Raw genomic sequence first — 24,304 nt, forward strand, 5'->3', positions numbered from 1 at the left:
ATACATTAATATGTTTTATTTAAATGTTACAATTCATTTACAAACCTTACAATTACTTTACAATGTATATACAATACACATGTTACTTTACAAGGTCTATAAGAAATTACAAGAAATGTGACATTTTCCTGATGGTCTTCCGGGGTAGTCTCTCCTTTATATTCAAATTGTTCTTTCTGCTTTCCTGATTCCTCCGGGCTTGTAATGACGACTTTAGGTTTATTACCATGAGACGTGAACCTTTGGCTCATTGATCCTTAATATAATGTCCTCTTGCCCCTTTAAAAGAATGAAGCTGAAATGTAAATAGTTGTGATTGCAAGACCAGGGAGAGACCTCCCCTACATGCCTTTATAAATTATACTTTGCGTCGGAGTTTAATATCAATCAGCAAATCAAGCCTGCTTTGCGGAATTTAACTCTACTCCTCTGAATTGCCTACTGTGGCCAGTGCTCCAGACAGTATTTAAAACAGTTCTTAGGGTTTGGGCTCTTCACTGGAGGCTCTGCGTAAGTTATCGGCCCACGACACTTGTGATATCGCTTCGAGTTGAGCGGCGTCCGACTGAACTTCGACGGGTACTAGTCAGCGCCAACGCCAAGAGGATTTTGCGAAACGGAAAATAAAGTTAACAAAGTCAAACAGCTAAATGCGTCACGTGCTCGTGAGATAACCTGACCATCGTCGGCTACTCTGCAACAGCATTGAGGAATCCTGTCCTTAATTTTTAAAAACCCACACGCAGTATATTGATTCCCACTGTGCTACAATGCGCGTCTCTTCTCTTCGACTAGCAACTTCAATCTCATCTAAACCTTTGAGTTTGCGACAAGCAAGTGCAACTTTGCTTCCTCCACTTCTGTCAGTGTTCTTGCCTATATTCGGAACCCGAGTCAGTGTGCTGTAGGTATTGACAGCTTCATCCCTTTTCAGACTGTATCGGAGTATTCTTCGTGCCCACCGTTTCTTGCCTGTGGAGATGCGGTCGCTTGGGGACGATTATGTGAAAGCAGGTATGTTCCAAATGCGCTAAGTGCTCAGAGAAATTTCCGAACGGTCCAAAGAGTTTCGACGGCACAGATCAGTGGACAATCCTTTGCACATCATGGGGTTCCTGTCTCAATGGAAAATGTATTTGGATGAGATACCGAAGGATAGAGAAGCGCGGTCTCGATGGACGGGCAGGATACTTGACCAAACGGTATTCGAAAAGGTACGCTCAGAGTTTTCGGCTTTCGGTATCGGGATTGACGGGGCAATAATGCTAAGATGTCCAATGAGCAAATTGGACAATTATACGAATTGATGCACGCGACGAAGGATATATGGAAGAGTCCTGCGGAATTAGAGGCTGGGGCGAGAGAGGAAGAGACCCGGACAGTATCCAGTAGCGACGACGTGAATGACAAGAAAAAGCAATGACCATTATGCATCCGTATTTGTGAGTTCGTTATTGCAAAGTGGTGTGAAATAGCTCGATGGGTTAGCCCATGGAACCGCCTCTGGAAGCCATATGTGCGAGTCCTGAATTTTCTAGCTTGGACGGTCTGCGACGGGTACGGGGAACGTGGGTTTCGTTATGTGAACGTGACCTAAAGAAGGTAGATAAGATAATGCATTGAATTAGGTTCCGGAAGCAAAGGGGTTCCACACACAAGACTTGTCAGCAGGTCTCTCAGACTACTGAGGATATATAAACCGTAATCGGTTCTGTTGCCTGAGACACTTCAAGTTATACTCCCAGCGCCAATCCTCTTCAAGAGCATTACTTCATTCCCCCTTCGCCATGACGCAGGCTGCAGTGAGTCGGTCAACTCATCTGCATTCCTGACTAGCATTCTGATTCGTCTTCATTGTTTCCATAGCGAGTCCCATCTACAGGAAATTCACCATTCGCCGAACTTCCACCTATTTACACTCAGCTCGCGGAAGCCAAGGCTAGAAAAGGTACCAACGTCATCCGATGAATGATAGGAGAATACTCACACGAGATTTCGTCTTCGTAGGTCTAACCTTTGAACAAATTGCAAAGGAGGTTGGGAAGGACGAAGTTTGGATTGCCGCTGCGTTTTACGGCCAGGTGTGCCTTTCGCTATCCTGGGTTGGACCCAAAATAATGTGGATGTCTAATTCGCTGTTCGCCTTCTCACGGGTACATGTATTAGGCGAAACTAACTCCCGAACTCATCGAGGCTCTTGCGAAGGTCCTCGAGCTTCCTGCAGTGCTTCTGCATAACGGGCTAGGCGCTCACTGGTGGCCTAATAGAGGCGTGGGACCTTCGCCTCCAACTGATCCAGTCATCTATCGGCTTTATGAGGTTCGTTTTTTCTGGAAACAAATCGCAAACACTTGACTAACGCGGAAATTAGGGTGTTCTAGTGTACGGACATGCCATTAAGGTGAGACCTTGATGTACATGTTCAATCCGTCTTCCTGACATGACCTGGACCGGTTTAGGCAGTAATTCATGAGAAGGTTCGTAATTGTCGTCTCGCCAACCCTCTATACTTGTTGATTGTGTGTGTAGTTTGGTGATGGAATCATGTCAATGATCAACTGTGATGTTACCGTGAAGAAGAAGGAAGATCCTGCAGGGGACCGTGTTGTCCTCACCTTCGAGTACGTTTCCTATCTTCTCTTCTCCATCCTCTCTCCCCCATTTTCTCCAAGTGGTCCGGCTTTTGCTGACAAGTTAGGACAGTGGAAAGTTCTTGCCGTACTCGACGTGGTAGACGCACGTTTGACGTTTGGTAAAAGAATGTTGTCAATTAAATGTTGTAGTTCACAAATATCGAATTTTATCGTGTCTCTTGTTCAAAGCGCGTGGCTCGTTGCAACTTCACGATCATGGGCGATTATCGGATGAGAGGGCCCACCACGACAAGGCCTTCTCTCGCCCAGTCGTCTTCGAAAACGTCGTACAACATTAACGACCTGGGCGGTTCAACGAAGGCGTGTGTAAACTTCCCTTTCTACCGACTCTGGTGGTGACGACACGATGTAGCAAGAAGCTTGAGAAAATAAATACGAACAATAAACAAAACTCTGGCGAGACGCGCGCACTTGTTTGGTAGGCGTGTCTTATTATTTGCTAATCAAGCCGCACCAGATTCGTAGCAGGTGGCTAGCTCTGAGAGTATAAAGAGGCAAGCCGCGATCAGATTTCCGCAACTCAACTCTCCCTCGAACTACGAGGACAACTCAACTTTCCCCCTGCCCCCGTCCACCCTCCCCTTCTAAGAACAAGTGAGCGCCCTCGCTGTTCATGTCCTGGTGTGACGTGGACTATGACATGAACTCTGAGGACGCTTACCTGTTCATCGCCATTCGCAGGATGCTTTCACGCATACGGCCTATCGCAACCTGCGACGCCCCCCCCCCCCTTCAAGCATAGGTCTGTCGTCCGGTTCTTCGTGTCTTCTCATCGATTGTCTGCCACCGCCTAGGCCCCGTATGCTTCTTACATAACACTGACTACTGACAGTTAAGCACTACCCTTGGCCTGCAGTCAGGGCCTTGGCGACTTCCCTACAGCGTTCGACAATAACTGTGACTTAACTGACAAAGTCCTCCATCAGGAGATATCTGTCACTCGCAATGCTCTCCACTCATCACTATAGCCCTCCTCGCTAGCAGACAGGACCATAGCCACGTACATCGGACCCTCAACAAAGGTCGTCCGAACCACTTGAACACGAACTCCAATAGCCTTCACATAACCATCTCCCCTCTTACCCCATCATCCTCTTTATCAACATCGGTTGTTCCGGTAGGTGTGGCCCACATTCAAGTTATTCCTCACTCTAATTTCCTAGACTATTCAATGGCCTTCGTCTTTGCACACGACCCGCGACGCATCACTAGGTTTCATGCAGACGAGGACATCATTGCTACCCTCATTTATTCACTAAAGCTCTTGTACTCGCCCTTTCTCTGCGCACACTTCTGGGCTGCACACGATGGCTCGCTCTTAAAAGACATTCACCCTAACGGCTTCAAATCCTTAGGACCATTACAAGAGCTTGCTCGGGAAGTGAAGGGATCGAGCCGACTGCAATGCAACTTTATCTACCAATTCTTCGGTGAGTAAACATCTTCGGGAACTCTACATGCGTGTACTTATACGCCATTGACTATCAGCAGGAAACATGACGAGAAGCGAGGAACAGCAATGATTCGTTGTTTGGCTGTTGGTACACACTCGTCAACAAACAAAAATAGATCGCGTGCATTACATAAGGTACATCGTTCATTTGATTTCCAGACACAAACATTTGTGCTGCTGTGCAATATAATTAAGAATGAGTTGACTTAATTCTGTTCTTAATTATATTACATAGCAGCACACCGGGCAGAGTGTCGGTGGCAAATTCCGAAACGGAAAAAGATTGACTACGTTGTTGCGGCACATCGGTAGATATTCATTCGTTTCATTGATGCTTCTACACATATTGAAATACAGAATTCATAATAATACAGGTGTTATCATCATGCAGTCCATGTGCCAATTCACCCGACGGATGGCTGGGCCGATTCGACAGATGAGTCGATCGACGCGCCAAGGAGCTCACTAGCGTCACGCTCGCGTTGAGCTACGATTTTGAAGACTTCATCCGGAATGTCATAATCTTCCATTGCGCCCAGGTAGTAAAGGTTGAAATATTTCAACTTATATTGGTATAGCGGGAAGCGGAACCGCCCGGCTTCGGCGCCATCTACGCACCCAGAGTTACCACCGAAATGACGGTTGGCAAACGAGTCCTCCCGAGCATATGTTTTGCCACATATCGGGCAAAAATATGCATCGGGAAGATGGGTCAAGTAATGGCGTCGTACCTGTTGCGGATCCCGCTTTTGCACTATACCACACCTGACACAGTTCTCCATTGGCTAAGAGAGATACAAGGTAAGTAAATGGAACACTTCTATGACTGATTTTCTTTATCAACGAACCAAATTATGTTGTTCTGGTACTTGTGTTTCTCCTTCTACCCTCTTGCTATCTCCTTCGGCAAAGCTCCCACTCCGTTCTTTGCCTTTCCACCTCGCCATTTTTTTTGCTTCCTGTATGAATCCAATGATTTCTACGGTCAGGAATGCGCCGGGTGGACAACAAAGATCGGAGTTGCGTACCATTCGTCGATAGCGCTTAAGTGCGTTTTTTCTAGCATCAAGTGCTCTCTGCTTGACCCAGCCGACCATCTCCGGCTCCATATCTTTCCTCCCTGCAGAAACACGCTTACGTGGATACGCACGGGTTCTCGCAGGTGCACGCCCCTTTCCTTTATTATGCGTGCTTTCTTCGGTATTTAGGGGGAAAGGATTTGTCAAATCGCTCGCTACATCTCTTGCGCCCGCGGTGCTGTCATTGTCGGTTGATTCGGGACATGCACACGACGGTTCGCTGACGTTTTCGTAGTCGGTGTTGCTGGTTGTCGTTCCAGCCGCGACCGACTGCGATTCTCGCCGAACCTCAGCGTCATGAGGGGACCCACACTCATTGTGGGGAACTTGTGCCTTCCTGGAAATCTACACGACGTGTCAGCTTCATGGGCTAGAGAAAGGGAAACTTATAATGCTTACTTCAAGGTCTTCATCTAGAGGTGGGCATAGTACCACATCGAAGAATGATTTCCGTTCGAATTTATTTGGTGGCATGGCCTTGTTCAGGTCAATGCAACGAGATGGATGGACAATTGATGGGTAGGACTATAGAAGGACGTGGACTGCTACGGGAAACACGGACTCGTCAGAGCCTGTTCTCAGCTGTCCAAAGCCACTAGAGCTGAAATGCATACATTCAGTATAGACAACTAGGATAAGTTTTGAATGACATACTGGTTAGAATTTTTGCAGGACTTGGGTATCAGTATGACGAAGGCGAGGGAGTCGTTTCGTCAGAACTTGAGGTTTGAATCGATGTGGTTTCAGCGACATTCTGCTCGCTCTTAAATGCACCTCCAGGAGCATGTACGTAAAAGCTCAGTTTCGTGGCTTCGGTAATTTCCGTCGTAGGTTGTCTCGAAAGCCACTTCCAACCTCTGAGTTTGAATCAAATTAATACATATAAAGAATGTACACAGAATGAAGGACAAAGGGAAAAATCCACCTAGTCTGGAGCGCCAGATGTCAACACAATAACGGAACCTGAATTCTGCAGCCTGTGGCCTGTAATGACACCGAGAACCACAGTCAGAACTTGCTCGTAGGGCATTCGTAAGGGCACAGCCAAACCCGATAGGATCTGGGCTTGAAAAGCGTGGCCGAGCGCGAATTTATAGAAGACGGAAAGATCTAGACTATACAGAGTTGAATGTGCGATAAAGCAAGAATGACTCATGAGAACGCCAGGCATCTCTGTTTTAAGCGAAACCCGCCAAATACGGCATTTTCGTGGCTTGGATATACTTCACCCCATTTCTTTCGTAGGTAGATCAAGTGGCCCTCACTATCTGAACTGCTCCTATTGGGCCAACTGGAAACTTGCGGACGTGAGCCAAGGTTCAAAGAGACATGAGGTTCAAAATGGGTCTTGACGCATCGTAGATACCTTCGAGTCTGGGGTATCTTTATGCCAGAAGTTTGTTCAGTCCCTCGGATTCACTGGCACAGAATAATATCAGAGATCTGCTAGGAATAGACTGCATAGTCTCGCAAGCAGGGCGCACGAAATGTTGACCTGGGACTCTGAGCACTACAGCCATCATTCTTGAAGTCGTCAGTCATGACCATTGGTCCTGCTCTTCCCTAGCTGCGTAGATAAGATAGCATTGGAAGAGTGGGAAGAAATCCGGTACTTGTCCCCGGATGATATGTTACTTTTAATTTCGTTGATGAGGCATGTCGCTTTGAGTCTTGCCAAGCCAGGAAGACGATGACGAACGTTCATTTGCTGACTCAGCAGAGTTAGTGTGACGCGACGCGCGTCGCCGCGTTCACAGTGCAAGCACTGGTCCTATCCTCTACCACTGCTTCCCATGTCGACCAGCTACTCGGCCGGTGCAATGTCAATGTCCAAAGTCGATTTTTTGCGTGGTATCCACCCCATACAACGGCGGGATCTTCACTGATGTGTGCTTTCGTGTTCGAGTACCTCAAAGAGATGGTCCGGTCGGGTTCTGCGAGCCATGCACCCGCTTGCTTCGTTGAGCAGGCAACAAGCAGAGATGGCATACGGTAAAAGTCTTGACGCAGAAAGACCAGATAAGCCAACTATCGGAATCAATTTGACTTGCTAATGATATGTAGTATCTTACTTGGAATGAAACTGCACAATGGCATTGATAACAGTGTGGACACTGGGCTTCACGCGTGTTCTTCAATAGCGGCAGCGGAACGAAGCATGGAAAAAAGATGATGGTCAATGCCCCAGTAATTCACACCTTTGGGCTGATTTTCTGGACCACGAAGGGGCTATATCTCTGGTAGAATCGTAGACGTTAGTCGCTCAAGGTCCAGTTCAGCAATGGCTTGATATTCAGCGGCGTTTCCGGGACAAATCGAAACCGTGTCCTGACGTGAACAGAGGACTGTATTCTGGGGGAAAGAGGTTCGCTAGCTGCCTTGTTTGCTCGTAGTTGGCTCAACAGCTACCATGCTTCGCCTCTCGTTCTTTCGAGGATCTCGATATTCTGGCCACTGGTACCTTTCGGAAACTTCCGTAAGTATCTGTGCTCTTCGAGTCATGATTCAATCGGGCTTGCTCGTAGACGGATCCAAAACTCCGCTTGGGACTCAGACTTTGTGGCTGGCTGCATTTTACACGAAAATCAACCCACACAGATCGCGATTAAGTTTCGGATAAAGCTTTCTGGACCTTGTTATTCGCTATCCACCCTAAAACGACTGCTCTTTGACCTCTACGAGCACATAATTCTCTTAGACCAGTGGCCGATCTCGCGGCTCGCTTGCTCAACTTTCTGGTGCTATGAGGGACTCAATTACGTAAGGCTACACTGAGGATACACATAAGTATGAATGGACCGTGGGCATTGCAGTGTCTTCCTGAGCAAGAGACCCTGTTAATAGGGCTAACCTGCTTTTGACCAGACTCGAGGTATGTCCTTCCAGCCCGTCCAGAATCTCGGTCGTTAATGCATTTGCAAAGTAGGCGTGTCGCTGAATACTGCGACAGTATTCAAAGAAATATTCAAATTTGCTCGCTCGCCTCCGTAAGTGAAGTCCATCTGAGGCCTTTTCATTGACTTACAATATTGAGACCTTTGGGGAAAACGGCCCCTTTTGGTGTTGTCCATTCAATGAACAGAAAACAAACTCATTTGCTGCAACAGTCCAATTCTCCGTGTTTGTACCAGTCTTCCTTTCTTCAAATTTTTTTTTCACCTTTTGGCAAAGTTTCCAGTACTCTAATCCGTGTTTGTTCCAGATCAAGTTCGCAATGCCTCGTATCCGTTACTCAAACAGGTCAATGATCATGTACCACGAGAATGACGTTATATTAAAGAGGACAGAAGCTGTGAGATTCTTATTCCTTGTGGACTGCGCAGGGCTGAGACAGTTCTGCTTAGCGTTCCAGAGCCTTTCAAGCATCACTTGAAACCGTTGGGGAGTTCACCACTCTTTCCAAGCAGATAGAAATAAAGAAGCTTATGATAGCCGACGACCCGGACTTTCGAAATGTGAACAGAACGTTACATGAAGTCAGGAAATCCGCACGCCCCAATGAGGCTTCTGTGGGAATTGCTCCAGGAACAGACATGGATGCAACTGCAGTGAACGCGAGAATCGTGACGACAGTCGGACCGAAGGAAGTGGGCAGCGGTCACGCGGGACTTGGGACTGACGGTATCAACACTGTTATGTCGGAGAAGGCTCGGGGTAAGATGCGCGAAACTGGACGGTCAGTACCACAGTTTACAAAAGATTCTTACTGGAAAAAGACTCAGACATGTAATACCAGAGAATGGCGTTCCTGCGACAGAGAAAACGATAGTGCTGTCCCAATTCAAAATGGTACCACGTTGAGACGGAATGATGTGACACGACAAGAAGATACTCCGTCAACAAGTACAAGTGAGATCCTCAGAAGGCTTCAAGAAGCGGCCAGGCGAGTTGGTCAAGAGGTTATCAGGGCCTACAAAGAACAATGCCGCAATGGCAAGGTAAGTGTCCGAAAAATTTCCCGGATCTTAATTTATTATTTATATGGAAGAACAGAGGCATACAAGACCTTTGATAGGACCCTGTGGGAATGACATGTTACCTATTCTTGAACGTTTATATCGCGAACAGGGACGAAGCGGAAACGACTTGTTGAAAGAGGTGGGTATCCTCAGAGCAATCGTACTGCTGAACACGAGACTCCTTTTCTAACTCACATTTCGCAATTTATTTCCTTAGTATGTCCTCTGTCAGACATGCCGTACGGTAGTAAGGAACAACCCCGATTTGATTCATCAGCACATAGCGAGCCATTATCCGAAAGCATACTTCTGCCCAGTTTGTCGGCAGTCCTACGGATCTGTCGATTCTCTTGTGTATCACCTGCTTTACCTGAAGAAGGCATGCATAAAAAAGGAGCGGGCGAAGCAATTTGGCCTCAAAGCCGACCATCCAGAGTGGCTCGTCCGTACAATCTGTTCGGCTTACCTCAATGTGTACTTCTTAGGCGGCATGGAATCATTCGAGATGCCCGATGATCTCTTCACATTGCTGGCTGGTCGAGAACGAAATACTCCGGTTGGGATTGTTTGTCATATCGTGAACTATGAAGGAACATGACGGAATAACGGAATAATTAAAATATGAAATCATTTTGATTAGGTCTGATGTATGATCACGAATTATAGATGATGAAATACAGTTGTACGCTCTTGATTCTGTCAAACAATCCGTGCGCTGGTAATTTCTGTCATACATTTGTAATGCAGGTGAGAAACTCGGGCAAAACTCTACAGGACAATTGAGGAAACAGAACATGAGATATATTTTAAAGGATAATACTGGGTTATAGCAGCCTCATGACCATGCCGAACGAAAAATACAGATAAAAGAGTTGAGTAAAATGCATTTGAGTTGTAATTGCGATGATGGTTATTGTAGAGAAAAAGGGAAATAGAGAGTAAAAGGGAGAAAATACGATCAGGTCCTGATACATAGGGTGAGTGTCCAATTAGAAATATGCCTCTCGACCAAGGGTCGCCTGCAGATCGCATGTGAGTTGTCTAGTAAATGCAAAGGATGCTAGCAATATGTACCTTAACCTGCTCGAAGTTAGCGACTGCCCGATCAATATCCCATCCGTTGTTCTCCAAGCAATCGTACGAAAACTTCACGTTGAGTCCCGTACGTTGAGATATTTGTACAACGAGGCGACGCTGAGAATCAGGCTGGTAGGTCGAGGGAAAACGATAAAAGTTAGCAATACAGTGAGAGTTTGTAGTGGATATCGTCACTCACGATAGTGCCAAGCATAGCTTGCACTTCCGGTTCCATCAGCTTCCGTTGGGTATCTGCTCGCAGCTGTTGTGGTCGTTTCTGTGGGGTCTGCGGAGCAGCACGTGGGTTCGTGTGATCAACTCCCTGCACCTTCAACGGGCCGGGTTTCCATGCTTCGGGACTTGAATAAGGGCGAACAGTTAACTGATCGGAGAGAATTGTGACGGTCCATCCATTCGCTGCAGCTCTGTAGATTGATGTCAAGATATCTCGCAAAAATGGATGGAAAAAAACCTTACCTAGAACCAGCAGGAGACGGGGCAAGTACAAATGACCGATCGAACGAACGAACGCCTTGTGAAGGTTCTAGCAATGGCAGTCGGTCGATGTTTATCGCCTACAATTGTAAATATAAAGTTTCTTTACCTTCAGCAAATTCCCCATGCACACACAGGAACAACATCATTGCTGAGCCTTGTCCGACAGGCCATGCATCAATGCAGAACTTCTCAGCAGCACCAGATACGTCGTGGCGCGTGACAGGAAGATGCAACAATGCTTTAACGATCTCCGCTGGACTGGTGTGAAGACTTCGCAACTCGCGTTCAAGCCCGTGCGATGTGTTGTTAGAGAGAAAGGCCAAATTGCGTGAGCCACCGGATTGGTTGTGTAACCAAGGCCCCCATTCTAGTTTACGTTGATTGGGCATGGCAGGGGAAGTGTGCCAACCTTGAAGACGAGCCCGCGGAGGAATTTGTGTATATGCGGAATATGAGAAGGTCGCATTTGGGTCATAAACATCTGCGAGGGCAGTCCGTTGCGTATCAAACAGAGGGAAAAATCTGCAAATTGAACATTAGGCAAAAGAGAAAATGAACAAAGAGGCATCCGAACCGTGATAAAAAGCTGCTGATAACGGTGCCTTCAACACCAGTGATGAATGAAGGGGCCATGTTGAGAACGAAGGAATCGGGACCCGTCTGTCCGTGAGGATCTGAATTGGACGATGACGCAACGGGTCCGTCAACGAATGATATCTTCGTTAATGCTTCCTGGTCCAGCACTTCGAGCATTGCGAATCGTCGCATCATTCCACTGAATCAATTGATCGATAAATACGTTCCTTTGACTAAGTCTTGCCGTATACTAACCTCTTATATTGCTCTGCTCTGCCAGCGCTTAATTCTGTCTCACGCAAGGGGTTTCCGATAAAAATTATTTCTCGGAGCTGTGCCAGCTTGCGGTTCTTCGTTGAAAGCTGATCTAAGTCCCTCCATGACCTGAGCTTATTGTCTTGAAGAGATAGATTGCGAAGATCGGGAATGTAATGGGCCAAGCTGGTTATTTGAGTACCCATAGTGATATTGTTGTTTGCCAGTGAAATCGTCTCGACGGGTGGCTTTAGCTGCGACGCGAGTTTGAACAAGACGGGATACTCCTTGCCCGTCGAGCCGGGTTTGCCAGGTGCAACAATATTATTCCTTCTGAGTATTTCTTCGTCGGCCAATCGCTGAGACTTATATTAACACCGAAACAATATTGGAGAAAGGGAACCTTGTGACATACTTCAAGATTTAGGAATCTCGCTTCGGGATTATATCTTTTCTGCACGACTTCCCGCCACACATCTAGTGGCTTAACTTGTGATCGGCCCGCTCCTCGTCCAACGCGCATGTTAGCTGGCTTGAGTGCCGCACCACGTACGGCAAGTGGATTTGAAAGATTTGCTGCTAGCCTTGAAGCAAGCTATTTCCACCCAGAAATCCAGCAAGCAAACAGTTGAGTACCCATTCGCGATGGCCAAAGCGTACACACAACCGACCACAGAAAGAACAAGATCACACCACGTCCGAGGTGACGGGAAGTAAGGAAGGGGAAGACAGATATGTTGTAAGCATACGTAACTAAGATAGAGGAGAAACACCACGACCGGCGAGCAAGCGGGCATGCACCGGTTGAAATGGGTCGAAATTATTTACCATTTTGTGAGAGTCTGGAGCTCCAGCGGCCTTGTAAATGTCAACTGAGCGTTGGCGATGTCCCAAAGGAGCCTTCTTCGTGACTCTTTTTCGGCCACCCCTTGTGAGGTCGTGCATGTTCGCATCCTCATCCCTCTTGATAAGCCCGACACCCTTCAGCGTCTTGCTCGCAACACTGCGAGGCTGGCGAGACGACGTGGCCATCATATTGCGAGCCGTTCGGTTAAATGCGCGGTTTCAAAGTAACGAAAGTAAAGACACGAGTGTTGCAGATGAGGATGAAGGCTGAGCTGAGACCACGACGGTGGGCGTCGGAGTCAAGTTGCGTTGAACCACCTTTGCATCGTTTGCGGCTCTCAAGACCTGTGCATGAGTCATAGTTTCCCACGGATTCAAGCCGCATTGTCCTGCTTTCCCACGATAAGAATGTAGACATTATATAAGCTAAGCTACTAAATACGTCCAATTGTTGTACTTACAGAACAACTGTCATGCCCGTTCGCCATTGGTCGACTTCGTTTCTGCGAGACAGTGGTCAAGGTGCGGACTCCGAGGTTGGACGGCGTGCATTGATCATCCTCAACCAGCCGTTCTCGTCACCTTTGCTCTTGCGTGTATGGAAGGTATGCCAATGGCGCGCGTGTGCTGATGGCGGTGCGAACAGGCTATACGATACCTTACAAGCAAATCCCGGACTTGATTCTGACGCGTGAGCGCGTCTTAATATAGGCGATTACTGTAGTTGGGGCTGACTCTCACTCGGGAGTAGCTTCATTCCAGACCTTATTAAGGGAGACCTAGACTCGCTCCGTTCTGATGTTGCAGACCACTTCAGACAGTTGGTGAGTTCACTGCTTCGCAGTGTTTGATATCGACTTAGGCGACAAAGGGTGTTTCAATTATCAAAGATCCGGACCAGTACTCTACCGACTTAATGAAATGCGTCTCAGCCATCGAGCAACTGGAAGCTGCAACCCCCGGCCGAGCTCAAGTGAGTATATGCGCTAGTAAATCACACTTTACCCCGTTCGTGACGGAGATGTAGTTCACCATAGTAATTCTTGGTGGCCTATCTGGTCGGTTTGATCAAACTATTCATACGGTCTCCTACTTGCATAAATTGCGTAAAGTTCGCAAGGAGATCTTTGTGGTAACCGATGAGAACATCGGATGGTACTTAGATGAGGTGTGTTGTTGAGTCTTCTGGAGCAGAGAACTTTTTGCTCATGGCTAGAAGGGAGAACATATAATTAAAATCGATAGATCTCTGATAGGACCCACTTGCGGTCTTCTTCCAGTAGGCATTGATTCTGCGATCATCTCAACGCGAGGACTACAATGGAACCTGGGTATTTTTAGTTTTGATCCTCAATGACTATTTGAACGCTAACCTCTCTACAGATAATGCAGAAACATCATTCAATGGAATGGTTTCCTCGTCAAATTCTGTAAAAGATGAAGAAGTCTTCGTTTCAACTACAAAGCCCATATTTTGGTCCATCGAACTCGCTTTCCTGTAATCCATAGACTATATTAAATCATTCTAACAGGTTCCTACTATAGCAGTGTAATCCATGCAGCAATACGTCATATCGAATCGATCAACATTTTGGTCTCCAAATCTAATCGTCTGTTCATCCTGAACTCGACTGTCTGAATCCTTAAGAACAATTGTCTGAGTGTTTCTACTCTTTGTACTGCTATTTACTATTCCTACAAGCCTAGTAAGTTCAGTACTTGCTAGTGTCTACTCTACAGTGTGTGTTTGTCTAACTATATGTGCTGGTACAGTTACATGCCTTAATTCTATGTTACTAGTATGTAGTAGTTCATTAGGGTGCCTCCAGCCTTGTGTAGACAAGGACTTATCACCTAGTATAGGTTCATTAGGTTGCCTCCAGCCTATGAGGGATAAGGACTTACATTCTAGTATGTTAGTATTGATATCCAGACTTGGGTACCCTCTGGGAATTGTCTGTCAAGGCTCAGCAGCCACATTGTAATCAATATCTAATGGATAATCTTGTTGTCCATTGCCTGTAAACTTGATGTGCACCTGTTTGTTCCTTTTCACCATCACAGATGCCTGGTTCTCAACCTATCTGATCAATGCAAACCTCTAGCATATCCAGCACTGGTTCATATTAATATGTGCTAATGTGTTCCAGAAGTGTTCTGTAGTGTTCTGAAGCATTGTGAACCTACTAGGGGCCAATCCAGTAAGTAGTCTCTGTTTCTACTCAAAAATTGTAACTTTACTCACAAAAAATTCCTGAGGGGTACTAGACAACAAGGGAGACCTAGGGTTGATCAGACCCTTCAGTTCCTCAGCATCCAGCAAGGGGTTTCAGTGCTAGGTGGGTACAGTCAAAAATATGTAAGGAAACTCACTGTTCCTTACAAGAGAATTCTAATTACTCTTAGTTCACTCAACTACTGACTGGGATAACCTAGTACTCGATTGAGGGGTCAGGGGAAAAGAATCCCCTTTACTCAGCAATCAATACTGTCTTTTATAGGGTAGTACACGTGTAGATACATGAGGAGGAAGTGTAACTAACTACAATGAGAATATATGTGCTTGTGGGTCCTACTGTGCAATGATCTGACGCAATCAGCAATGTAGTGATAATAAAATACGAACCAGTAAATCAAATCCTTACACAAGGCCTGGAATAGCCAAATCTGGTGTAGTCATCAAGCACTGGCTAGCAGAACAATTGACGGCCTTTGCATGCGGTTCTAATCAATAAAAATGGTCTCCAGAGGATTCATTCAATTGAGTACAGAAGGTCAAGTTTGAGGATTCAGCTCACTAAGTACAGGCAATTAAGCTTGAGGATTCACTCTATTAATTTAAGACTACCAAGTTTGAGGATTCACTCAATAGAGGACAGGTGATTTGGTTTGAGGATTCACCAAGTCAACATAGAGAGCTAATAGCAAGCATCAAGGAATTTGCAAGCCAATACAAGGAGTACATTATACATATAGTTAGTATCAGTAAGAGTATGAATAAGTATCTAGTGAGTGTACTTACTTCAGAATGGAAACACATTGACAACAGTAATGTAGAGGGTAATGAGACACCTAAGACCCTTTTAGGCAGTAAAGAAAGCAGCCAGGACTCAAAGAACAAGAGTAACAGACAAGGCCAGAAGAGTCAGGTATCAAAACTATAGAGAATTGATAAGGAACAAGATTTCTAGAAGGCAAGTAAGACCTTCAGACACATTACAAGAGCCAGAGCAATTAAGATAGACATAGGACATGTTAGCCCATTCCACAGTTTGATAGACATTAAAGATTTGAATAAGAGAATGTACAAGTTTGATAGAATGTACTAGGAAGAGGAGAAAGCAACTCCTTCATCAAACAAGAGTAGACTTGATAGTATAGTAACAGAAAAGTGTGAAACACTTCAGGTAGGCTACAGAACAAACACCAGACATGTTATAGTACCTACAGACAATAGAGATCAGAACTATTAATCTAAGAGTGTAGAAGAAACACTCAAGAGTCTAGACAAACTATCACATTTGTAGAAAGCAAAAGGAAAGTGCAAAGCAAAAGGAAAACACAAAGTACAAGGAACAGAACAAAAACCAGAACTGTCAGACATTCAATACAATTGTGAAATCAATTCAGACTATCTAAGCAAAACAGACATTGTATTTACAGAACAGTACTTTGAGGATAGTAAAAGCAAACACATATTAGAACTATAAGGATCAGTACTTGATTCAGAGGGTGAAAACCAAGTATACACCTACAAAATCAAGTGTTTAACCTTATACATGGCAGATATTGACTACACATTACATAGGAGCAATGTACAGGAGTACTACAATGGATACAACACCCTAGCCAGGTCCAGGAATAAGAGAGAAAGCAAAATACCTGGATATATACAGTCTCAAATAGAAATACCAAGTTTTTCAGAACATCAGAGTATCCCTTACAAAAATAAAAGAAACAAACAATCCTATAGTAATACTTTACAATTGAAAGCAGTCCCAGGCAAGGCATACACTAGTAGTATTAGTGAGAACAATATTGATTCAGAGTATAGTAAACTACACAGTTTAAAGCTACATATCAAGTGTAGTAAGCACAAGAATAGCTCTAGCATTAGTTTAAGAACAAACAATGGACACAGGCATAACAAAGTACTGAATAATGTTCAGAAAGGCAGATTTGCATCAGTAAGACCTTCAGAGAGCCTAGTAAAGAATAGCTACACATACAGAGTGATACAGAGCTCTAGGATACAGAGAAAGGGAAATTTCAACCTAGGATCAGACCCAGACAGTAATAATTCGGATTCCTCTTCATCTAATGACAACAATCAAAGTAATGCTTTATTCAAACTATCAGACATTGATTTGAGTGATACAGAGCCTACTAAGAAGTGTAAGAAATGCTTGAGGAAGAAACAGAACAAAGAACTCCTTAAATTGAAGATACAGATGTGTAGTACAGAACCAATAGCTCCTACAGTATACTCAGGTGAACCAGACTTGTAGAAGTATATAAAGTTTGTTATTGAAGTCAATCAGTACATGAAACAATCAGGACTTCATCACTTCCCTAAGAGCCAAGTAGGGATAATGCTAGGTTTTATTAAGGGAAAAGTAATGAATTTCTATTTGCAAAAGATTGTAAACTATGAGTATAGATGGACACTTGCTCAGTTCTTTAGAGGACTAATAGACTTTTGTTTCCCTTCCAACTTTGCTGAAATACTGTGGAAAGAGTTCAATACTTTAAAACAAGGTAATAGGAATGTTCAGGATTATTTGTACAATCTAGAGATGAAAGCTACAAATCTAGGAAACATTTCTCAGCAAAATTTAACTAGACAGGCATGGTATGGATTGAATTCCAAGTACCAGAGGCAATTATGATTAGATTGCTTGAATCCAAACACTGTAAACTACTCAATCTTCAAGGATAGGCTCAAAAGCATTAAGAAAGTAAATGAATCCATAGGAATCAAATGGCACATAGATTCCAGACAACAATTCCATCTGTAAGGATGTAGTAATGATTCTCAGAGTGATTATTTGCATACAGACAGCTCTGATAATTCAAGAAACAATCAATTCACTCTACAGGATAGTGAAAGCAATGATTCAGATCACAGTGACTCTAGTCTGGATACTATACATACAAGCAGCACAAATGCCAAAGGAAAGGCCAGGCAATTGTATTATCCATCAAGGAACAATGACTAGTATGAAAGTAAGACAGAAAACAATCACAGGACATATGCTACAGGTTTCAAACATTATTCCCAATCGAAATTGGATGAAATGAGAGTGAAAGGACTATGTTTCATTTGTAAACAAGATGACCACTTAGCCAGGAATTGTCCTACTTGTAATACAATCAGATTGAACAATGTGTAGGATGATAGTTTATTATCTAGTAATGTCAGTATTAGTTATACCACTTTAGATAAGTTAGCAGACAACTTGGACAGTGAGAACTACATAGAATTAGAGTCAATTATGGACTATGACACAGATTCTTATATATCTAGCAGCAATATACATGTTTTATCAATTTGGATACTTTGTGAAGACAATACTGAGGATTCAGTAATGGAACAAGAGAGTTCCACAACAGAACACAAGTTCAGGCATGCAAACAACACATTTGAAAGGGCAAATTCAGTATATTTGAGACTCTATAGGACTACAGGACTAAGGAATAGTACAGTAAACATTCAGTACTGTATGAAACAGTACTAGATAGCTATATTAAGGCACAGACAACTGTATGAAGCACACAATGACATTTTATGCTTGAAAGCACAGGCATACAGTGTAGAAAGGATTCTACAAGACTACAGATATGTATGACACATGGAAAGGACTAGGAAACACATATACAACCATTGTTTCAAGGATTCTAAGATGCTACAGGCACAAGGCAATGTATATATGGACATTTCAGAGAAACTACTACTAATTCTTAGAGCCACAAATTAAAACAACACTCTTAAGAAATATAGGCTGTTCACAGACAACAGGAATGTGTACTAGGACATTAGGAAAGGACCTGAGAATGTTAGAAGATCAGAATATAACCAGCCAGATAGTATTATAGTTTATAAGACAATGTAAAGAGTAAACTGTACAAGCAGGACAATCTATTAAGCATTACTAGACTATAAACTATGACTATTCTTGGATACTAAGAAATATTTCAATCTAAACAATTCACACAGGTATTCTATTAAGTTAGAAGGCTACATTATGTATCAGAAGACAGACATTAGTACATTGAGCAAAGCAAAGTACATATACATTGAGGATAAGATGATACTGCTTCAAAATAAGTATCAGGCATGGAGATACATTGACAGTGATAGAAAGACACAGACATACACATACACAGTTGATTCTATTCAGTACAGGAAGAGATACAGGTTTAGTATTGAGTACTACAAAGGAACTACATTAGTTAACATCAGAACAGACATTTCCATCTTTAGGATTGAAGATACAGTCTATAATGAGTACAATCAAAGTAATTTGTATAGAACATTGTTCTATAAGGTACAATTGGATGTTATACTATAAAGCTAATCAGTTCATAATGAAGAATTGTTCAGAAACGTTAGAACCAGCTTAGACTACAAGGATATATTGTACAGAACACAGTTTCAGGAGAACATAAGGTATTACATTGTAAAATACACCTTCAGACAGTCAGGATTCATTAGAATAGACTCAGGACACTCTATCAGACGTATTATGAGTATTACAGGCACTCAAACAAATGCACTAGCATGTATATACTTAGGATACATAGTAAGAATCATGTTATTCAAGCTATAGGATGACAATTACAATCTATAGGATGTAAAACAGTTACAATCTATGTAACACAAGGATAGTAAGACACTACTAAGATCAGGAATGGATACACTTTGTATGGAACAAAGTACAGAAGTTTAGAGGGCAACTTTAAGCTAGAGAACAGGTTTGGAACCTAGACAACCTGCTCAATCTGCTCAATCTGCTCAAACAGATTATCACACTGCTTCAAGGGAAAGTAAAGGCAATACACATACAGCCAGCAAATATTAGAGCAATAGTGAATTAGGAATAATTGATCAGATTATTCAAGCATTCAGGCATGATACTTCAAAGCTATAGAAGGAAACAGAGTATCAGGACACTCTAGGACACCTATTAAACAATGATACAGTTCAATCTACTCTAGAAATGAGTAGCTACAATCAGTTTGAAGTACAAAATCATACAGAAGACCTCTCTAGACACTACAAATATGTTCTAAGACAGTACCAGACGTTTTACACTGAAAATAAAGTCATATTTTAATGAGAGAGCAAGAGGCACACACATTGCATTGTATACACACTCTTTGAGTATACAATCATGTTTGAACATACAATTTTCTTACTTGGATTGTTACAAAACAATTTTGCAAAGGACTTTACAGGACCAGACAGTATTAGTACTATAGGACACAGGACACACAATAAGTACATAAGGAAAGAATACATTAGAATAAGGACAAGGACACAGAAAGACAGGAAGTCAATACTAGAACACATTGATCCACACATGGATTTGCCAAATGAACAGAGAATTGGCAGCATACACTCAGGACTTCAGGCAGTACTACTGTACATACAGACAGGACTTTTCATTAAGACATACATGGAACAACACAGTATACAGACAGTTACAGCACTCAGGAAAGTAGAGAATACTACTTGGACACATTGTGATAGAACATTACACCATAAGACATTGAAAGTATACTCAGACAATTCAGGAATTGAATCAGTTGACTTACAAAGACATGAACAAGTTAAGACACAAGGAAACAGTATGAGAATACAGTAGGACATTCATCACACACAGAGATACCATGTATATACACACATATCTAGTGATATTAGACTCATACCTCACAATTTCATTGAGTTTAAGATAATATTCTCATTCAAGGACAGATATTACACTCTACATTACACTCTACAATTAGTATTTGGACATCAAGCTCAACAGGATATCCAGTTTTACATCACAGTTCATTATTGTAAGCAAAAGAGTACACATTTGGAGACATTCTACCAATACAAGCACAAGGCACTACATTTGCAGGAACTAGTCTATTGGAAAAATTGAGGACATAGTAGAGGAATTTTGGAATACATCTCTACTACCTATTATTACATTACTATTCTACAGAAACAGAGAAATGTACAAGGACAGCTAGAAGCTGTAATGCTAATCTATTCTATTGAGGAAGAAGGCTATAGCTTCATTGATCAGGGATTTACCTCTGCACTTCCTGAAGATGCAGGAGAAGAGAATATTTGCAATTACCACACTGCCAGAATTTCCACTTCTGTACATATTAATCTACACTGTGTGTCTCAGAATACTCAAGAGCCAAAATGCCATATCTCCCCAGGAACTCTACTGATTCTCTTTGAAAAGTGTTGTATCAATAGCAACAATCAAGAGGAAACTTTTCTACTAATTGACTATACAGTAATATTGACTATGTTTAATTCTATTGATGTTTTATCTAGTTTCACATGGTTTGGAACCATGCTACTCACTGTCCAGAACACTACCACTGTCTCAATACACACTGGATCAACTTTGGATCAGTTCAGAGAGGCAGTAATACATCACAAGGATGTTTCCCATATGCATGGGCAAGGTATTTTATTATTTACTCATTACTAACTGTTACTTTTAAGTAAGTTTTCTACCTTTTCTACTAATTTTTAGCATTTAGGACTAAATGCTAGAGGGCAAGTGTAAGGATTTGATTTACTGGTTTGTATTTTATTATCACTACATTGCTGATTGTGTCAGATCATTGTGTAGTAGGACCCACAAGCACATATATTCTTATTGTAGTTAGTTACACTTCCTCCTCATGTATCTATACGTGTACTACCCTATAAAAGACAGTATCGATCACTGGGTAAAGGGAATTCTTTTCCCCTGACCCCTCAATTGAGTACTAGGTTATCCTAGTCAGTAGTTGAGTGAACTAAGGGCGATTAGAATTCTCTTGTGAGGAACAGTGAGTTTCCTTACACCTTGATCAAGCACAATATCTGAAAAATATCATGTTGGTAGGTTGATGTGTGGAAGGCCTGTGCATTGCTACGCTACTGTCAATCGAACGTCGCGGCCACGCCATAAGGAGTCAACTGATGGTAAGGACTTGAAATAGCGGCGCAATGCAGTGCATAATATTCGATCACCCCACACGCATCTCTTTTTAGCATATCAGCTCTTAGGCCTGACATTGGTATCGAGAATTCTGTACAAACCAATACATTGCATACCTGTAAGGCTTCTAGCTCTAGCTAGAACGAAGAGAAGACGGTTCTAGTTGTTTCAATCGGGCACCGACATTCTTCCTTATCAAGGTAGTGTTTTTATCTAAGGGCAGTCATTGAAGTTCTTACACACACATGGCAGAATGACGTATGTGAAATGCTGTTCTTCCATGCTTCTGGTGATGAAAGAAGCCACCAGTGGCAGCACTTTGATATTGAACCTATATGCAGGATATTGTGATCTATGTACAGATAGAAGCTTTTGTATTACAGCCTGTAGAACTTGCTGATATACAATCTGTACTTTGTAAGGATGTTATAGTAACTATTACAAGCTAACTCTTCTTAGAGTAATCTTGAATATATATATATAGTCTGTCAAAATGTATTAAATCCTTAGAAAAGAAAAGATGATAATAGATGCACAATAAAAAGCACATTAAGAGATTGAATATGAAGATCAAGAGAGAGCCTCCTATTTTACTAATATTAGTCAATGTCTCTGTATAAAACTAAATAAACTAGAACAAAGTACAGTAGATTAAAGTAGTTATTGATATGAGCTTGCTATGTAGTAGTGATGGCTCAGTGCTAGGTCTACAGAACATGAAATTGGTACCTGGACAAAGTTGACCAGTATTTAGGTCAGTAGGTTTCTTATAGCATAACTGTGCATATAGTCAGAGTGAATATGTAAATTAGCAATCTGAATAGACTGCTGCAGATAGTGCAGAGCTACACTGCCACAGACACAGGTTAACCTGTTCATCTTTGACTATAGTTTTCTTGTATCAGTCTCTTGCTAGTGTGAATAATCGCGGACATCCCATGGCACGAGGGCTGTGCATCACGGTTTGCAATCTAAGATTGTGGCAGTACACGTCCTGATCCAGAGCCGGTTTTTGTCCGTCGATAGGTTTCTGCCGGACGTTGCCCATTTTAACTTTTGAATTTCTTCAGATGCACACGTTCCTCGTTTCAGGGTCCGTGTGCGATTTGCTTGGCACAGAGCTTGGAAATCTATTCTTGCTCCCCATCCCCACACGCGAAATTAACAAGGCGACAACAATTAATTTAATAAAAAAATCACATTGTCTTGTCTTTTCAAGGTAGGATCCTCGAACTTCGTCAGCAGAATATTAATTTGCATTACGTATTTCAGAAGTCTAAAGACGCACCTTGACAGCATCCTGCTCCCTACATAAGTGTTTCTGCGGGTAAGGTATCCAGATTCGTCCCCGGAATGAAGGGAGCGAATCCTTGGACACGAGATTGGGGAGCCCGACAATGTCATCATATCATGACATATGTACTACTCCAAGTGTTGCCCCTATACACGCGGTTCATCATTACAACTCGAAAACGTGCAGAAAGTATTGTTAGCAAGTGCTTCCGAAGTCGGCATTTCCCCCGTCCTGTTGATAGGTCCACAGGACCCTGACACACCGTAGTGGTATCCCTATAAGGAGGGATTTGGGGTTTGGGTTTATTAGTAGAGTTTATGGTTCATCACCTCACCATACCATTGAGGTATACGGACGGAGTTATGCAGGTGCAGCAGTCAAGCTTGTCCAAATGGCAAAGGCACAAATAATAGTTGGGCCTCAACATACTCCTGCAGTGAGTTGATGCAACAAAGATGATGTGTTGACGCACTTTCGTACGATGCGTAGTTCTGTATAGCTATCTTTGTAGAGATAACGTATACAATGTTTCTATTGAGGCTGTGAAGGTTGACATTCTGTTTAGACTACAGCTCCCTAGCCAGTAGTACCTGTCAGAGACCAAACGTGCAATCAGGCCCAAAGTTTGGCGTAGGGCAAGGGGGAAATAAGTAGTGTATGTATAAGGAGTACAGATCCCCGAAGGCAGTACAAGTCGCAGCAGTTGGTGTGAACCAAGAAGAAAAAATTAGCAATGCAACTTCAGTAGTTACAAGATAACTGAGCGCATTGCTAACTCGAGCCACCTGTACGAGGCTCCCTTGAGGCTTGAACTACAGTACCGTTGCCGAGATTGCTGTTCGCCAAAATGGTCTGTACATGAGCTATTAGAGAGTTGGAAGTGCAGATTCTAAATGCAGTGCTGTGCACTTAAATCACGGGCCGAAGAAAATGCCTTATTTGTCAGGCTGGAAGGTCGCAGCGGCCGTCCTTACCGCTTAGAAAGAGAGCCGATCAAGACAGTTTGCTCGGCTCAGATGATACGAAACGCAGTGTATCGGCGTCGACGCGCTTTGCAGTCCATGAGAAAATTATTTTTCTTGCATTCTACTCGTATTTTTGCAAGGCAGTGACAGGCCTTGACACGAGCACCGGTAAGGATACTAGTACAACTTCCTGAAAGGGATAAGATAACCAATTTGGGAGACGCGTTGATTAATCGGGCACGTGTTCATGTTGCGTTGCGCACTGCACATGGGGCATTTCACAATTCCTTACCTTAAAAATAACTTACATAATGATAAACATTATTTGAAATTTATTTTCCCATTTTTGACCAGCAAAAATTATAAACAAAATTTAAAACTTTCTTAATACAAAAACTAGAAATTATTGTTAACATTTCTTCATTTG

At 43.0% G+C, this 24,304-nt stretch overlaps 6 protein-coding genes across 6 annotated transcripts; 3 read left to right on the forward strand and 3 right to left on the reverse strand.

Moving 5' to 3' along the window:
* The first annotated feature begins 770 nt into the window (after nt 1–770).
* Nucleotides 771–2,806, forward strand: FOMMEDRAFT_117202 (Cyanase). Its single transcript, XM_007262591.1, has 11 exons — nt 771–862; nt 935–1,014; nt 1,066–1,214; nt 1,271–1,802; nt 1,867–1,948; nt 2,008–2,081; nt 2,167–2,319; nt 2,372–2,401; nt 2,460–2,477; nt 2,530–2,621; nt 2,704–2,806. Exons 4-11 carry the CDS (start codon nt 1,788–1,790, stop codon nt 2,732–2,734), a joined length of 495 nt encoding a protein of 164 aa, XP_007262653.1. The 5' UTR covers nt 771–862; nt 935–1,014; nt 1,066–1,214; nt 1,271–1,787; the 3' UTR covers nt 2,735–2,806.
* A 1,705-nt stretch (nt 2,807–4,511) lies between these two features.
* On the reverse strand, nt 4,512–5,849 carry FOMMEDRAFT_144464 (uncharacterized protein; the record flags this gene model as incomplete). Its single annotated transcript, XM_007262592.1, has 5 exons — nt 5,841–5,849; nt 5,586–5,787; nt 4,956–5,531; nt 4,839–4,872; nt 4,512–4,717 (listed from the first exon to the last, which is right to left on the reverse strand). Exons 2-5 carry the CDS (start codon nt 5,658–5,660, stop codon nt 4,512–4,514), a joined length of 891 nt encoding a protein of 296 aa, XP_007262654.1. The 5' UTR covers nt 5,661–5,787; nt 5,841–5,849.
* A 974-nt stretch (nt 5,850–6,823) lies between these two features.
* On the reverse strand, nt 6,824–7,175 carry FOMMEDRAFT_151632 (uncharacterized protein; the record flags this gene model as incomplete). Its single annotated transcript, XM_007262593.1, has 2 exons — nt 6,824–6,894; nt 6,953–7,175. 2 exons carry the CDS (start codon nt 7,173–7,175, stop codon nt 6,824–6,826), a joined length of 294 nt encoding a protein of 97 aa, XP_007262655.1.
* Nucleotides 7,176–7,355: 180 nt separating this feature from the next.
* FOMMEDRAFT_165210 (uncharacterized protein) lies at nt 7,356–9,743 on the forward strand (the record flags this gene model as incomplete). Its single annotated transcript, XM_007262594.1, has 12 exons — nt 7,356–7,373; nt 7,439–7,519; nt 7,580–7,662; nt 7,712–7,946; nt 8,052–8,058; nt 8,113–8,173; nt 8,269–8,306; nt 8,389–8,478; nt 8,531–8,862; nt 8,923–9,124; nt 9,180–9,284; nt 9,363–9,743. Exons 8-12 carry the CDS (start codon nt 8,401–8,403, stop codon nt 9,741–9,743), a joined length of 1,098 nt encoding a protein of 365 aa, XP_007262656.1. The 5' UTR covers nt 7,356–7,373; nt 7,439–7,519; nt 7,580–7,662; nt 7,712–7,946; nt 8,052–8,058; nt 8,113–8,173; nt 8,269–8,306; nt 8,389–8,400.
* Nucleotides 9,744–9,865: 122 nt separating this feature from the next.
* FOMMEDRAFT_16975 (NTF2-like protein) lies at nt 9,866–12,701 on the reverse strand. The gene is made up of 9 exons (XM_007262595.1): nt 12,380–12,701; nt 11,967–12,146; nt 11,552–11,910; nt 11,295–11,495; nt 10,827–11,242; nt 10,700–10,766; nt 10,422–10,647; nt 10,220–10,351; nt 9,866–10,164 (listed from the first exon to the last, which is right to left on the reverse strand). The coding sequence occupies exons 1-9, from the start codon at nt 12,584–12,586 to the stop codon at nt 10,135–10,137; spliced, it is 1,818 nt and encodes a 605-aa protein (XP_007262657.1). The 5' UTR covers nt 12,587–12,701; the 3' UTR covers nt 9,866–10,134.
* A 169-nt stretch (nt 12,702–12,870) lies between these two features.
* Nucleotides 12,871–13,934, forward strand: FOMMEDRAFT_102186 (Thiamin pyrophosphokinase; the record flags this gene model as incomplete). Its single annotated transcript, XM_007262596.1, has 6 exons — nt 12,871–13,088; nt 13,149–13,221; nt 13,269–13,370; nt 13,425–13,565; nt 13,617–13,728; nt 13,781–13,934. 6 exons carry the CDS (start codon nt 12,871–12,873, stop codon nt 13,897–13,899), a joined length of 765 nt encoding a protein of 254 aa, XP_007262658.1. The 3' UTR covers nt 13,900–13,934.
* Between the last annotated feature and the right edge of the window lie 10,370 nt (nt 13,935–24,304).

This window comes from Fomitiporia mediterranea (assembly GCF_000271605.1).
Source record: "Fomitiporia mediterranea MF3/22 unplaced genomic scaffold FOMMEscaffold_2, whole genome shotgun sequence".
NCBI lineage: Eukaryota > Fungi > Basidiomycota > Agaricomycetes > Hymenochaetales > Hymenochaetaceae > Fomitiporia > Fomitiporia mediterranea.

Coding starts and splice junctions, on each gene's coding strand:
- FOMMEDRAFT_16975 (XM_007262595.1), bottom strand. CDS start 12,586: ATGATGGCCACGTCGTCTCGCCAGCCTCGCAGTGTTGCGAGCAAGACG. Junction 11,496..11,551: donor AGAGCAGAGCAATATAAGAG/GTTAGTATACGG, acceptor CAATTGATTCAG/TGGAATGATGCGACGATTCG. Junction 10,767..10,826: donor GCATGGGGAATTTGCTGAAG/GTAAAGAAACTT, acceptor TGCCATTGCTAG/AACCTTCACAAGGCGTTCGT.
- FOMMEDRAFT_117202 (XM_007262591.1), top strand. Junction 2,082..2,166: donor CCGCTGCGTTTTACGGCCAG/GTGTGCCTTTCG, acceptor TACATGTATTAG/GCGAAACTAACTCCCGAACT. Junction 2,320..2,371: donor TCATCTATCGGCTTTATGAG/GTTCGTTTTTTC, acceptor CGCGGAAATTAG/GGTGTTCTAGTGTACGGACA.